At 41.6% G+C, this 14133-nt stretch overlaps 1 protein-coding gene across 1 annotated transcript in view; it reads left to right on the top strand.

The window, feature by feature from the left end:
• COL3A1 (collagen type III alpha 1 chain) overlaps positions 1 to 14133 on the top strand; it is a 48205-nt gene that overhangs the window by 29312 nt on the left and 4760 nt on the right. The window contains exons 15-44 of the mRNA XM_057382991.1: positions 83 to 136; positions 612 to 710; positions 826 to 870; positions 991 to 1089; positions 1857 to 1910; positions 2052 to 2159; positions 3331 to 3384; positions 3507 to 3605; positions 4705 to 4758; positions 5100 to 5198; positions 5352 to 5405; positions 5518 to 5571; positions 6084 to 6137; positions 6513 to 6566; positions 6763 to 6807; positions 6898 to 6996; positions 7084 to 7191; positions 7688 to 7741; positions 8700 to 8753; positions 8856 to 8909; positions 9533 to 9586; positions 9824 to 9931; positions 10101 to 10154; positions 10671 to 10724; positions 11363 to 11524; positions 11637 to 11744; positions 12543 to 12650; positions 13036 to 13089; positions 13271 to 13378; positions 14012 to 14065. Coding sequence (XP_057238974.1) covers positions 83 to 136; positions 612 to 710; positions 826 to 870; positions 991 to 1089; positions 1857 to 1910; positions 2052 to 2159; positions 3331 to 3384; positions 3507 to 3605; positions 4705 to 4758; positions 5100 to 5198; positions 5352 to 5405; positions 5518 to 5571; positions 6084 to 6137; positions 6513 to 6566; positions 6763 to 6807; positions 6898 to 6996; positions 7084 to 7191; positions 7688 to 7741; positions 8700 to 8753; positions 8856 to 8909; positions 9533 to 9586; positions 9824 to 9931; positions 10101 to 10154; positions 10671 to 10724; positions 11363 to 11524; positions 11637 to 11744; positions 12543 to 12650; positions 13036 to 13089; positions 13271 to 13378; positions 14012 to 14065 — 2259 coding nt within the window. The remainder of the gene's footprint in view (positions 1 to 82; positions 137 to 611; positions 711 to 825; positions 871 to 990; positions 1090 to 1856; positions 1911 to 2051; positions 2160 to 3330; positions 3385 to 3506; positions 3606 to 4704; positions 4759 to 5099; positions 5199 to 5351; positions 5406 to 5517; positions 5572 to 6083; positions 6138 to 6512; positions 6567 to 6762; positions 6808 to 6897; positions 6997 to 7083; positions 7192 to 7687; positions 7742 to 8699; positions 8754 to 8855; positions 8910 to 9532; positions 9587 to 9823; positions 9932 to 10100; positions 10155 to 10670; positions 10725 to 11362; positions 11525 to 11636; positions 11745 to 12542; positions 12651 to 13035; positions 13090 to 13270; positions 13379 to 14011; positions 14066 to 14133) is intronic.

Raw genomic sequence — 14133 nt, 5'->3', positions numbered from 1 at the left:
AATCAGACTCTATTTTTTAACTTAAGATTAATTCCATATGGCTTTTACCTTTTGCATTAATAGTATTTCTTTCACTTTTAAGGGTCCCCCAGGTCCCCCTGGAACTGCAGGATTTCCAGGTTCTCCAGGTTTCAAGGTATTCATCTAAAGATGCATAACTTCATGGGATTTGGTCCTTTCTCTAGTTACACAGCTTATGTCACTGTACATCATTATTTTATGAGTCCTCCTTCTCCTGGCTGCTGTTAGGCTGTTTGCAAGCCTAGTACTGTTGTGCTGCCATATGCAGCATGAGACAAACCCAATCCTCTCCCTCTTCAAGAATGCCCACAACAAAACACCACTAAGAGGTGGCTCCCCCATGCTCTGTGCTGTGGGAAGGGCTGGAGTGAACGTCCCACAGCTCCAGGAGCTGCACACCATGCACTGCCCAGAGCACCACCAGGCACTGCTCATGTAGCTCTTACACCCAGGTGATGACGCTGGGAGCCTCCTTCCCAAATCACACCAAGATGCCACAGTAGAAGAAAAACCATTAATTTAATACTGATTGCCCTGGAGATGACTAAAATGCCTTCATTTTCTCCTTTTACTGGGTTTTTTTTCCGTAGGGTGAAGCTGGTCCTCCTGGTCCTGCTGGTGTTAGTGGTAGTCCTGGAGAGAGAGGAGAGCCTGGTCCCCAGGGCAATGCTGGGCCACCCGGCCCTCAGGTACATGGATAACACCTGAGAGGGGCTGTGTCAGCCGCTCTTCACAGAGCCCCAGGTGTCCTTTGGCCTCATCCTGGGTTAGCAGCATTGCTTACTCATATATTTATTTTTCCAGGGCCCTCCTGGAAGAGCTGGAAGCCCTGGCAACAAGGGTGAAATGGTGGGTACTTTTCATATCCCAGCCGTTGCTGCGCTGTGCTGGTGACGGTCACTGTCTGGACTGGGTAGAGTCCACCAGTGCCCTACTCTCTTCATCCCTCCCTGCACTGTCTCTCTGCAGGGTCCTTCTGGCATTCCTGGTGCTCCTGGTCTGCCAGGAGGCCGAGGTCTTCCAGGTCCTCCCGGTGCAAGTGGAAACCCTGGAGCGAAAGGCAGCCCGGTGAGTTACTAGCGGAATTTACACTGGTTGTACAAAYAAATATGGTGGAAGTAATACTGATATCATTTAAAAAAAMCCATTGATCTTGTCCTATTCACTTGAAATATTCCTAGAAATTATTTTATAATGAAAATAGGCAATTAATTTTCTAAATAGACAACATCTTTCTTTCATACCTATAGATACTGCTACATATAAATATGATACATAACTATGAAAATAATACCTGTTTGTTTTTCTAAATTATCTATCAATTCAGATAYAACAAAGATATAGCTTGTGAGGATTGCCTACATCAGACAAAATCTGTTGATTTACAATCCTATTTTCACCTGTTTAAATTCCCAAGAGCTGAGTTGATAGTCCACTACACCCAGTGGTTTGTACCTACTCTTGTACTGACACCCCAGCAGGCCMTGTTCKTACAGCCTTATACCACATGTAGYTATTGTCAGAGAAAATACTYYRGGACTRCAAGCAAAAGGCTCTACAACATCTRAAATAGCTCAGAAACAGRTATAAAATTTYACTCASTGGTGTTTARGWTCATATCACTTTTTTGCTTTACTGGATTTTTAAGGAGTCCCATGACTTCCACTTCCAGGTTCAGCCAGTGCATGCTAATTTCTTTGCAGAATGTGAAATAATAAAATAGAGTCAATAATTTGAAATATCCTGTCTACTTCCTAATATTTCAGTACATCTAGTWGCTCCAGAATGAYACCCAGTTGCAACCCATMATTTTAATGGGATTTTCTCTTTTTYAGGGAGACCCTGGTAAGGATGGTGCAAAAGGAGAGCCAGGTCCAAAAGGCGAGCGTGTAAGTGATTCCAAAATGTGTCCAGAGACTTCTTTCAAGGAAGTCTGAACCCTGACTCATTCCCCATACAAAACAAAACCTGTTTCCTTTTTTTTTGGTGACTTCTGATTCATTGATGGGCTCGGTTTCTGTTGTTGCCAGGGTGAAAACGGCACCCCAGGTGCTCCTGGGCCTCCTGGTGAGGAAGGGAAAAGAGGTGCAAATGGTGAACCCGGGCAGAATGGAGTACCTGGTACCCCTGGAGAAAGGGTGAGCTGTGGTACATCACCTTTTGAGCTGAGACAGCAAATTCTGGTGTTCTATGCACTTCCAGGAGAAATTTGGCCCCATATCTCTTCTCAGCAAATTCCAAATGTGAAACAGGGTTACAAAACTGGGGAGAACTCTTATCTAGTTTCTCCTCTGAATTGCAGCTCTTGGATCTATCTCAGTTGTAAATAAATTAACTTCTTCCAGGTATTGATATAGAAAAAGCAGTGACTTATATATGTGGAAGTTTAATCAAAATATTTTTACTGAAATGCAGTAATAACCTTTGAGAACTACCAGAGAGAATAAATAATACAAATTTCAAAATTACTTCTCAGATAATAAACAATAAAAAGTATTTCCACTCTGGAAAGTGAAATTAATGTAAATTCTCCTGCATTCAAGATATGTGTTTATGTCAGCATCTTTATTGTTAATACACTTTAGATGTCAACAACAGCAATATTGTCASGATGTCTTCAATGTCATAATATTTTAACTGCAAACAGCTTTTTAGCTAGTATATTAGATAGTTTTCCAAAAATTTAATAATTCTTAGAGTGGAATAATCAACTAATTGTTTTATTCAACAAAATAAATAGCAACATCATTCCAAATTTTAGATTTCTGTTCCCATCAGAACCTAAGGAAACTGTGTTGGTGTAAGTTCTAACTTAATAATTGATTGYAGTATTTGCTGAAGCTATGAGGAGACCAAAGATGCACAGTGAACTAAATAATCGCACTAAACACATAAATGGGGCTGCAAAATGAAATTTATAATTCAAATTTCTTCTAAGCAATTAAGATAGTAGTAAATATAAATATTAAAAAATACAATAGAGCTCTTCTCAGTACTGAATTGGAGGAAAATAATTGTTTAATACTGAATGTGACATTTTATTTCTTATATTACCTTAGAAAACTCATAAATAATGATGCAGGGCCAGCTGAAAATAATGGAGGACAAGCTATAATTTCATCAGGACCATTATAACCAAAAAGAAAATAGTCTGTAGTTTTTCTTACTGCAGTGAAATGTCASTTCCCTTTCTTTCCCCACTGATTATTGTAATGATATGTCTAATGGTAAACAGTTTAGAAGGAAACCCAGTTGCCATTACCTGTTACATATTGCCTGTGATCCATAGTTTGTTCTTCTATTTGGCAGGGGTCCCCTGGTTTCCGTGGCTTACCTGGTAGCAACGGACTTCCTGGTGAAAAGGTACAAAACATCTTCTTAAAAAGCCCTCCAAAATTTGGAGAATCCATGTGAATGTGGATGGACGATTTCAGATTGCATATGATGCTGATTTCCTCACTGTGAATTTCTGCATCTCTTTCCAGGGCCCTGCTGGTGAGCGTGGTAGCCCAGGTCCCCCCGGCCCCAGCGGACCTGCTGGAGAGCGTGGACAAGACGGTGGCCCAGGCCTTCCTGGAATGAGAGTAAGACAGGACAACTGCAAGAAAATGAGATAAATTCTATTAGAGAAGACTCACATGAGCTGATAAGATAGAGGAGTCCAACTAGAAATCTTTTCTATGGGTTCCTTTAAGAAGTAGCAGCATCCATTCATAGTGGACAGGTGACTGTGCAGAGACATGGGGACACCTGGGTCACTGTCACAAAGGAGTGACGAGGCTGTGGGGGGCTCCCTGCCATGAGAAACACCTTCAACATGAGCTGGCACTGGATGACTTCCTGCATTACCTCTTTACGTATTAGCAAGTGCTAACATTAAGTACTAGGAGGTGGGATGGCATTTAAATATATGTAGATTTCAATTATTAYGTAAATAGACTTAAATGCTTAAATAATTAAATTATACATTAATTTTAATATTCCCACATACCTAAGTATGACATTTTTGGCTTATCTGCAATTAAGACAAATAAGCTRTTGGTCAGATTTTCATAGGTTTTCCATATCAGGAAGATTTCAGAGATGGACTGTTGTGTAATACTGACAGAATGTAACAACATCTAAGTGAACATGGAATTACAATGGAACAACATTCTGGGGGCTCTGCTAAGAATTAGCAACACTTGACAACAAGTATATCAAAATTTAAAAGCCAAACTGCAGGCTTCTGGGAGCTCAACAAGATTTTGATTATTGGTAATGAAAAGAAATTATTTAAAATGCAACAAAAATKATATTTAGAAATGTAAACAAGTCAATGAAAAAGCATTATAAATTRTGTTGCTTTCAAGTAGAGGAACACAGCCAGAATCGTTTCATTCCTTGTTTTTTTCCATCTAAAATTAGTTTTTTTCCCACATAATGAAAGAACAAATTTTTTATGCTAGYTGATTAATATCTGGTGTCTTGTTTATATACAACTCTTAGAAAAAGCAATAAACTAATAATGGAAGAATTTGTTAGCTTTCTCCACTTCTCCCCCTTCATGGGAGGGGAGAAATGGGAAGACTCTTAATCTTTATTAAAGAGGACAAAACCAAGCAATATGTTTGTATTTATGAATTGTAACTTAATAATGTACTTTTTAAACTGAAGTATAACACTTTTTTCCTTCAATTGCAGGGTTTGCCTGGAATTCCAGGAACMCCTGGAAGTGATGGGAAACCTGGCCCTCCTGTAAGTACATTGCACAAATATTTTATCCTAGTCCTCCTACTGACCCAACCCTACCCTCTTSCACAGTATTCACATGACAGCTTGTTATCAGTCAGATTAATTGTTCCTCTTTCTTTGCTTAACTACCAGAGCACTGTTTATGCTGTATCATTGCAGTAACAGCCTGCAAATCCTGTCATTCCATACCGKGTAAAATGCAGGGAATAAGGGACATGAGTGGCAATACAAAACACAGAATGAGATTTGAACCACATGGTCCCCCCTCGCTCCCTGTGTGCTGAGTCACGGGTATTCCTTTACTCACAGATACCAGCTTGTCCTTTCTTTTGTGCTTATCCCAGGGCAATCAGGGTGAATCTGGACGTTCTGGCCCACCCGGCCCTCCAGGCCCCCGTGGCCAACCAGGTGTGATGGGTTTCCCTGGTCCTAAGGGCAATGAGGTGAGTGGGATTCCTTCACTGCTGTGCTGATGCTTGATAAATCAAATGTTGAACCAAATTGCTCTGAAGTGGATCTCTTTCGTGCTGTAGCTTTAGTTTATTGTCCACTGATCAGAAACAAGTATTTCAAATGTGATTGTTCTTTTTTGTAAGGGTGCACCAGGTAAGAATGGAGAAAGAGGCCCTGGTGGACCACCTGGAACACCTGTAAGTTTTGCTAATATTTTGTTTCATAATGACACGATATTGATAATAACCTGATAAGTCTTACCAAAATGTTATCACTCTTTAACCATAGCCTAATTTTGTATTTGAACAGGGTCCTGCTGGGAAGAACGGTGATGTTGGCCTCCCAGGTCCTCCGGGACCTACTGTAAGTGTGGTGGGCCCATCCAAGGCAATGGTCAGGGGGTCTGGCATCTACAGAAAATTTAGGGGGAAGGAAAGTATTTTTAATGATAGAAACAAATCTCCTTTTATGAAGACAAATAAAGGAGCTCTTCTTTGCCATTATTTTAATGAATTAATACTCAAGACTGTGGTGGGAGAAACTTTAGTCAGGTACACTTGGTATAGATTGAAACAAAAAGTCAATTTAGAGCTCCRGAAGCTCTACCCTCTTTTCAAACTGAAGCTTATTGATGCTCCTTTCAATTCTTTTGGCATTTCAGTCTAATCTCAAGTTAAAATGTGTCTGCTGAATCACATCTCAGAGCCAGAATGAAAAGAGCAAATACCAGAACACCAAGATACAGTGGGATTGTGCAATGTCGTCATCAGATCAGGATAAGGGTGGCATAGGTTAGAGGGGATGTGGAGGTGTTTGTATGTCAAAATGTTCTCAGGCAAGCTCACAGCTCTTTTTCCTCATTTGTTTGATTCTAGGGTGCTTCTGGGGAGAGAGGAGAACCAGGACCAGCAGGCCCACCTGGCCTCCAGGTGCTGTGTGTTTATTGCTTTCTGATCCTTTTTAATACAGTAAAACACACACAGAAAATTTAAGGAAAAAAAAAACAAAAACCAAACAAAGGCATCTGAACATTTACATTGGAGTGCATGCCATCATATTTTTAATGTAATCGAATATAACAAATCAACGACTTGACAAAAGTTACCATGTCACAGATCATTTCAAAGCAAGTGATTAGCTGAGATTGTGTCATCTAAACACATTGGCTATCAAATTGACATCTCCCTCTCTCTGAAGGATTGGAATTATTTACCTACTCAGATTTGTGTCAAAACCAAATAATTTGAAGATGGAAAATGCATGATTTCTGAGTGTAACATGTATAATACTGTTTCTTTATATAGGGATTGCCTGGTGGACCAGGACCAGCTGGAGAGAATGGAAAGCCTGGAGAACCAGTAAGTAGTAATTCTTTTTTCTTTAAATAACAAAAAATTAATGAGAATTTCTTCCTATGTTTCATTTCCAAATTCAGGCAGCTCTTGGCTCTCTTCAGGGATGGGGATAATAGGGGAAAGAAACAGGATGCCAACCACAATGCAGATTTACTAAGTACAGTTCATGGATGACTTACATTTATTTTCTCACAACCAGGGACCAAAAGGTGACATTGGAGGACCCGGATTCCCAGGCCCTAAGGTAAACAATAAAGCAAATTTTTCGTAATGACATAAATGAATGAACCAAGTAAGATCATGAAGGCAAAGAATAACAAATTTTTTATCTCAGGGTGAAAATGGCATCCCAGGAGAACGTGGTGCACAAGGTCCTCCAGGGCCTCCTGGAACAAGAGGTGGACCAGGTCCTGCTGGCACTGAAGGTGCCAAGGTACCCACGGATTTTCTTCCTTTTCTGCTATTCTGCTAACCATTTGAGTTAATTTTGTTTTTTCTAATTATTTTTCTTACTCCTTAGGGTCCTCCTGGCCCACCTGGTCCCCCTGGAGGCACAGGACTGCCTGGCTTACAAGGAATGCCAGGAGAAAGAGGAGCATCTGGAAGTCCAGGACCAAAAGGGGAGAGGGTAACACATATGCACTTCTGATTTGATGTTAATTTAATGGTACTCCCCACAAGTAATTGGGTTTGTCCWCATCTTCACTTTGGCCTGATTTCAGAGGTGCAGATTGTGAGCAGCATTGATGAGTTAGCAAAGGGATGTGCATCCTAGCTGTTGAAAAAGATGGGATTTTCCCCTCAGTGTAGTACAGGCTGGATATTTTGCTGCCTTAGAACTCTTGGGGGACAGGTATGTCAAAACAGTTCTAATGTATCTAATGAAGCTTGAAAATAGTTCATATCATGGGCAAACAATTTGGCCTAGACTTCATTTTGAAGCAATTTGGGGTCTTTTCCATCAAAGTATAGATTATCTGAGAGTGAATATTGGGCAGTGTCATCCTCAATTTCAATAAGGAAACCTGGCTATTGAGACACCCTCAGTATGAGATCCCWCCTCCTATTTAGGCTCACCTTATGTTTCCTTTTTGCTGATGCTTTTTGTGTCTTACTCTTCCTAGGGAGAACCTGGTGGCAAAGGTGCTGAYGGCCTTCCTGGTGCTAGAGGAGAGAGAGTGAGTAGTCCTTAAACATCCAGCAGTTGATCCATGGGTTTCACACAGCCTGCACTCAGAATATGAGTAACCTTAGAGTGAATAAATACTACCTAGGGCAGGTGAAGTTGTAATCTCATTGTGTTTCATTCCAGCAGTGCAAGATGTGGTTAATAAACCAAATTAGAATTAATACTAGTTTTTGTGATTACCACTCCTTTGGGTAAATAAAATGGATTTTTTTGCAGAAAGATTACAGTTGATTGGGATAATGTTTTAGAGGGAAAGCAATCATATGAAAGTAGAGAATATCTACCTGACTGATATTATAATGAATCACAAAAAGACATYGATAGTAAATATTCTCATACAGAACATTCCTACAGGATACTACACATTATATATTTATACATCTCTGTAGCATATACACATAAAACCAACACTTGAAATATGTCCTTCTATCAAATCAGTACCCATAGGGAGTATATGCATCAAAATAATGAGGGATGACAAATAGAAATGCAGCTTGGTTGAGCTGGAGGAAATATAAAAATTTATTTCAGACCATAAGGTACACATTAAATTTTCAAGAAAGCAAGAACTCAGGGAACTAGTTAGGAGATGTTAAATGTATGCTGAAGAAACATGGATCAATTATTTCTGTGAAAATGAGGGCAACAGGTAACTTTCATTATATTCTATTGAAAGAGACCTATTAACTTCAGGTGGGTTTTGGTTAGGTTTGGATGGTGTGGAAAAAAAGAATCACTCAATTGGAGATCTCTCACACCKCAAAATGGTGTGATTTTGGGGCATCACTCCAAAACGTGGTGTGCAACAGCATGCTGGCATTGTAGGCTTGCTTCATTTAAGTATTTCTGGCAATCTGTTCACACTGAAACATAAATGCTATTGATCAAAACACAGGAGTTAACATGGACATATTCTGATGTAAAATATATAATTTTCTTTTGTTTAGGGCAACGTAGGTCCCATCGGCCCTCCKGGTCCTGCTGGCCCACCTGGAGATAAGGTAAAGCCCCTTCCATAATGGGGTTTGTACTTTAAAAGGCACAGGGGCAGCTGTCTCATGGGAGGAAGACAAACACCCAGTGACCATCCTTGTTCCTTGCAGGGAGAGACTGGCCCAGCAGGTGCTCCTGGTCCCATGGGTTCCCGTGGAGGTCCCGTAAGTGACTGAACTTTTCTCCCTGTGTGACTTCACTATGGCTCCTCTTGCCTCTAGACATCAGTGCTGCACCAATCCTGWCAGGAACACGTGGCTTGGGTTGGAAATAAGTTAAGCACATTCAGCCCCTCTTGACTCTTGGGATTTATAGGTATTACAGGTTTCAGAAAATCAGTGTTTTCTATAGTTCAAAGAGGTCTGAGGGCTGTGGTTACAGGGTAGGGCAGGTGTGTGAGCAGTAGTYGTGTCCATCTTGATTTACAGTTAAGAAAACTTTTTAAAACTCTTTTTCTTGCCTTTATTTTTTTCTTTTTTTGATTGATGRAACAGCATATTGGGATCTCAGATGGATCTAGAGAACACCATGGATGATGCTCAGGGTTTATATAGGTGTAGCTGAGTTAAGTTTATCACATTTTAGATAATCTTCAGATAATTCCTGAACAGTTGTTTTTAGCAGTCAGGAGTAAACTGAAGTTTTGGATCAGATGTTTGGGATTTTTTTTTCTTCCAAAGGCTGATAAGACAAAGAAACTTCAGCAACATCAATAGGAGTATTCTCTAACTTTTAAAGTGAAGCTAATCTTCCTAATATCTTCYATTGCTGCCGTGGTTTTCTGCAGGGTGAACGAGGAGAACAAGGTCTTCCTGGACCTGCTGGCTTCCCTGGAGCCCCAGTAAGTATCTGTCATTCTATGCCCAGTCACATGTAGGGCAACGTGCCTTTGTCCTTCCCCTCCTGCACTGGCAGGCCAATAGAGCACAACTGCATTCATGTTTCGTTTAAGATTTAAATTTCCTTCAGGAGGGTACCTGGATAGAGTTTCCCATCAAAGTGCATCATCTGCTTTTTTGAGTGGTTATATAAGAATATAATTTTTGAGTGGTTGTATAACAATATAATTTTCCTACAGGGCCAAAATGGGGAACCTGGTGGGAAAGGAGAAAGAGGCCCCCCTGGTCTAAGAGGAGAGGCTGGACCCCCTGGAGCAGCAGGCCCACAGGGYGGCCCTGGAGCCCCAGTAAGTTTTTATTGTTCTTCGTTACTACAAAGAGGTTTCCTCTACCCTGCCTTTAACCTCAGGGTGCTGGGCCCAAGTGCGAGGAGGTGAACTGCCTGAAACTTATTGGCRCCTCCTATAATTTTAATCTGTATCAAATCATTTGCTTTATCTGCTTCCTTCCATGTAGGGCCCACCTGGTCCACAAGGAATCAAAGGAGACCGTGGATCTCCTGGCGGCCCTGTGAGTACCTCTTCAATTTAGTCACAGCTAAATGCCTCTATTTACTACAACAGATACCATGTAAATGAAAWATAAGAACTTCAGTGACTTTATCAGCAGTTCAACAATAATTAAAGTGTTCTAGGAGTAATTAAAGCTGAGATGTTGGTGATTTGGATTGCATTGATTTTGATATAAGTAAGGTRCCAAAATAGGTTTTGGCACAATGACTCAAAGCTCTAAAATAGCTTATCTCAGCAATTATTATATTTACTTGTCATTTCTGCTGAGTTTCTCAGAACCCACTAGCTCAAGTTTGAGGAGGACATGTGACCTCGCCTTGCAAAAAAAAAAAAAAAAAAGAAAGAAAAGAAAAAATAAAAAAACTTTTGACTTTTTGTTCAGTTGCAGGACATTTAATTCAGGTTTTAATCAAAATATGATTATAATTTAAACTCAGCAGGTGTGTAAAAATCAATTTGTTCCTGTTTTTCCAGTCTTCAGAAAATGACAATTAAAAGTATTGATCTCCTAYAGGGTGCTGCTGGTTTCCCTGGTGCTCGTGGTCTACCTGGTCCCCCTGGTAACAATGTAAGTTGGTTTATCATCCTTTTCTTTTATTCTTACTTTGTGGATACATTTGGACATATATGAATATATTAAAAGATATTACGCGAAAGCACTTTGAATATGATGCTTCTGCTTCAGGAAAAATATCTTAAAAATGAGTTTACCCTCCTTATTTTATGGCATAGCAAGTAGGATTTTAATTAAGGTACCATTAAAGTCAATGAAATTCTTTCCATTTATTGGCTCAGCTAAGGTTGTAATGAAAGACRTTTCATTCTGCATGTGTCCAAGACACCATATTAAAGGCATATGGCAGGAGTGATTCAAGCAAGCAGAAGGGTCTGCTGCTGTTTCCAGTTTCTGTGGCAGAGCCATGGGTAAAGAATGTGTATGCTGGGGTGGATGCATTACAGGCACTGGGCATCCAAAACACAGGTGTTACATTATGCAAACTGTATGTCCAGACAGTGGGGATAAAAAATACCAGTTGTGAAAGTGATAGATGAAAGGATTCTCTTACAACACCAGATCAGATCTGGGTGCACAGGGGCTGGACCCTAAACCTTCCTTCAGGCAATGACTCAAGTCTGGCTGGCTTTTATGAGACCAATGCCAGCACATGTGCACTGCTCACAGTCTCCTTTTTCAATTCTTTTTAGGGTAGCCCRGGTCCCCCTGGTAATGCAGGACCTGCAGGCAAGGATGGGCCTCCCGGACCCCCTGGCAGTTCAGGTTCTCCTGGTGGTCCGGGACCTGCTGGAATCAGAGGTGAGCCTGGAGCTCCAGGTGAAAAAGGGCCCCCAGGCGCACAAGGAGAAAGGGTAAGTGCCCCTTCAGCCAAGGGCTGTTCCTCCAGCAGGCAGGGATTATGTCTGTCCAGAGCAAGCAGCCACCTGTGGTTCCCACTGACCACTGTGACCTTTTCTCAAACAGGGGGCACCAGGTCAGCCAGGTCCTCAAGGCATCGTTGGCAGCCGGGGCGGCACGGGTTTGCCAGGTCTGCGTGGCCCCAGTGGCCCACCCGGGATRGCAGGGGCCAAGGTGAGAACCCTTCACTGATGCTCCAGCCTCCACCCTAACACAACTCCAACTCAGCTGTTAAAAATAGCCTAGAGACACAAAAAAGGAATGAATGTGTTGGGGAGTTTGATGCTTTTCAGTCCAGGGATGAGAGAATTTACAGTTATTTGTGTTTACATCCATAAGATCAGGCTTGAGAATTCTGATTATTTATATTATTTTCTATAGCTGCTGTGGGATGCAAGGTTGGTTGTCTTTCAGATCATATTATATATCAGATAATCTAGAAATATCTTACCCACTTAACACACTTTGGGAGGGTCTTGAGGAGGAGGCTGTAACCTCTCCTTGGTACAAGACCTKAGCCATAGTCTCACCTACCACTAGTTGTTCATCTATGCTTAACTCTCAATATGTTTCTTCCTTAAATATTATGACCCAAAAAGAAAAATACTTTCATCTCCCTTCAGAAAAGTGGAGGGTGAGGCCTSGTTTGTACTTTATCACTAATACAGTGATAGACCAGCAGTTTTTGGTTAACTGCTTTGGCCTTTCTGTGCACATAAGAAGAAACATACACATTTTTTATTTCTTAGCTGAGGAAYGTTCAATGGCTTTCCATGAATATTACCAGCAATGAAAACAAAGCAGTTTGGCCAAGGTTTTCTCTCTTATTTATGTATTTACAACTAGCAAAGCCACACCGGCCCATCATTTCATTTGGTCTCTTTCAAAATCACTGCATAGTACTGTAAAGTAGGCTGGTATTTCCTAACTACATTATCTATTATATACTACATTATTTCCCTTTTCATTCAGGGTGAAGATGGTAAACCAGGCACCAATGGTATCCCAGGAGAGCGCGGTGCTCCTGGTCCCCAAGGTCCCATTGGACAGAGAGGCTTACCTGGAGAGCCTGGCAGAGATGTGAGTAGATGGGGTTTTCCCTGCGAGCTYGTGAGTTATAAACGGGAGACTCTGGGAGCAAATGCCCTTCAAGGTTCACAATTCCTCCCCCAAGAACCCGGTGCTCAGGGGGCTGGCACATTGTGCCCTCCTGTAAAGAGGTGCAGCCTCCTGTCCCTGTCACCCCCTTCACTGCCTGGGGACCTCATCAGTCTCACTCGGAACAGGACACTGCACAGCATACAAAACTATGCAGGTCTTACCAGTCTTTCAGGAGCCACTCCAACTGCAGGAACTCTTTCTTCCTGAAAACTCTGTCTTTGATAAGCATTGTTTAAGCTTATTGGGAAGCAGCTATCGACTGGTCATGCAGTTTAAGAGAAAACTGTGCCACTCTGTCTTGCAGGGTAACCCTGGCTCTGATGGTGCACCTGGACGTGATGGATCCCCAGGAGGCAAAGTAAGAAATCACCAATATCCTTAGACTGCCAGATAAATAGATGTGAACTTCATGGCAATAGATGCAGTTCTGTGTGATGCAATTTGTGCCTTGAACCTCTTGTGCTCCACTGAATACTCCCTTCATATTCAGTTCTATAAAATATGACATTTATTATCCTGAAAATTGTTACTGTCTGCAGGGTGACCGTGGTGAAAATGGCTCTCCTGGCCCTCCAGGACCCCCTGGCCACCCTGGACCTGCAGGTAATGCTGGTGCACCTGGAAGAGCTGGTGAAAGAGGATCTCAGGTAAGACCAGAGTAAATAGGTTACTGCTTACTTACATACCCTTCCTATGCAAAGTCCATTTCATGCTGTAAAAAAGAGGAAGTTTTGAAGAGTCAGACATTTGTTACTGTCAGARTTTCTTGCATCAAGGATCTCTTCTATGAGAATATCAAGGGGAAAAACAGCTCAGTTTATATTCCTGATACCGGTATAGAAATTAAGCTCAAAATTCACATGATCCATAGGATGCAAAGAGCACATAATCCAGCCAGGCCCTATCCCAATTTCCACCCCATCTTGTGCTTATGCAGCACAAGCAATGTGTTATTTATTTAAACTAAGGGAGTAACTTTGGAAGCCCTCAAGTTATTTCTCATGAGTGCTGACAGCAGCACAGCTTGAGCACTGAGCACCTCCCAGAGGGAGGCAGGGCTGCAGYGCCTGTGGTACAGAGCAGTGCCTATGGATGGCTGAGAAAGGCTGACATCAGTACAAAAAGGATCTGGCCATGATTCTTACTGATATAGAGTGTGTGTGTAGCTTTCCCTTGCTTCCCAACACCTGCTGGCTGTGAACATTCTGCTTATCTGGAAATAAAGAGGTGAGCTAGGCAGGTCTCAGTGACCCAACCTTCTCATTCTTATCACATCACAGGGTCCACCTGGCCCTCCTGGCTCTACCGGTCCTGCTGGTGCTCGAGGTCCTGCTGTAAGTCATATTTAAAGAATTTGTGATCTCATCCATTCACCATTTCCCATTATTTCTGCATTGCTCTC

Source organism: Malurus melanocephalus, unplaced genomic scaffold (genome assembly GCF_030028575.1).
Source record: "Malurus melanocephalus ecotype Western Australia unplaced genomic scaffold, MMel_1.1 scaffold_598, whole genome shotgun sequence".
Taxonomy (NCBI): domain Eukaryota; kingdom Metazoa; phylum Chordata; class Aves; order Passeriformes; family Maluridae; genus Malurus; species Malurus melanocephalus.
Note: the sequence above shows the minus strand (reverse complement) of the source record. Positions and strands in the feature narration are given on the sequence as shown.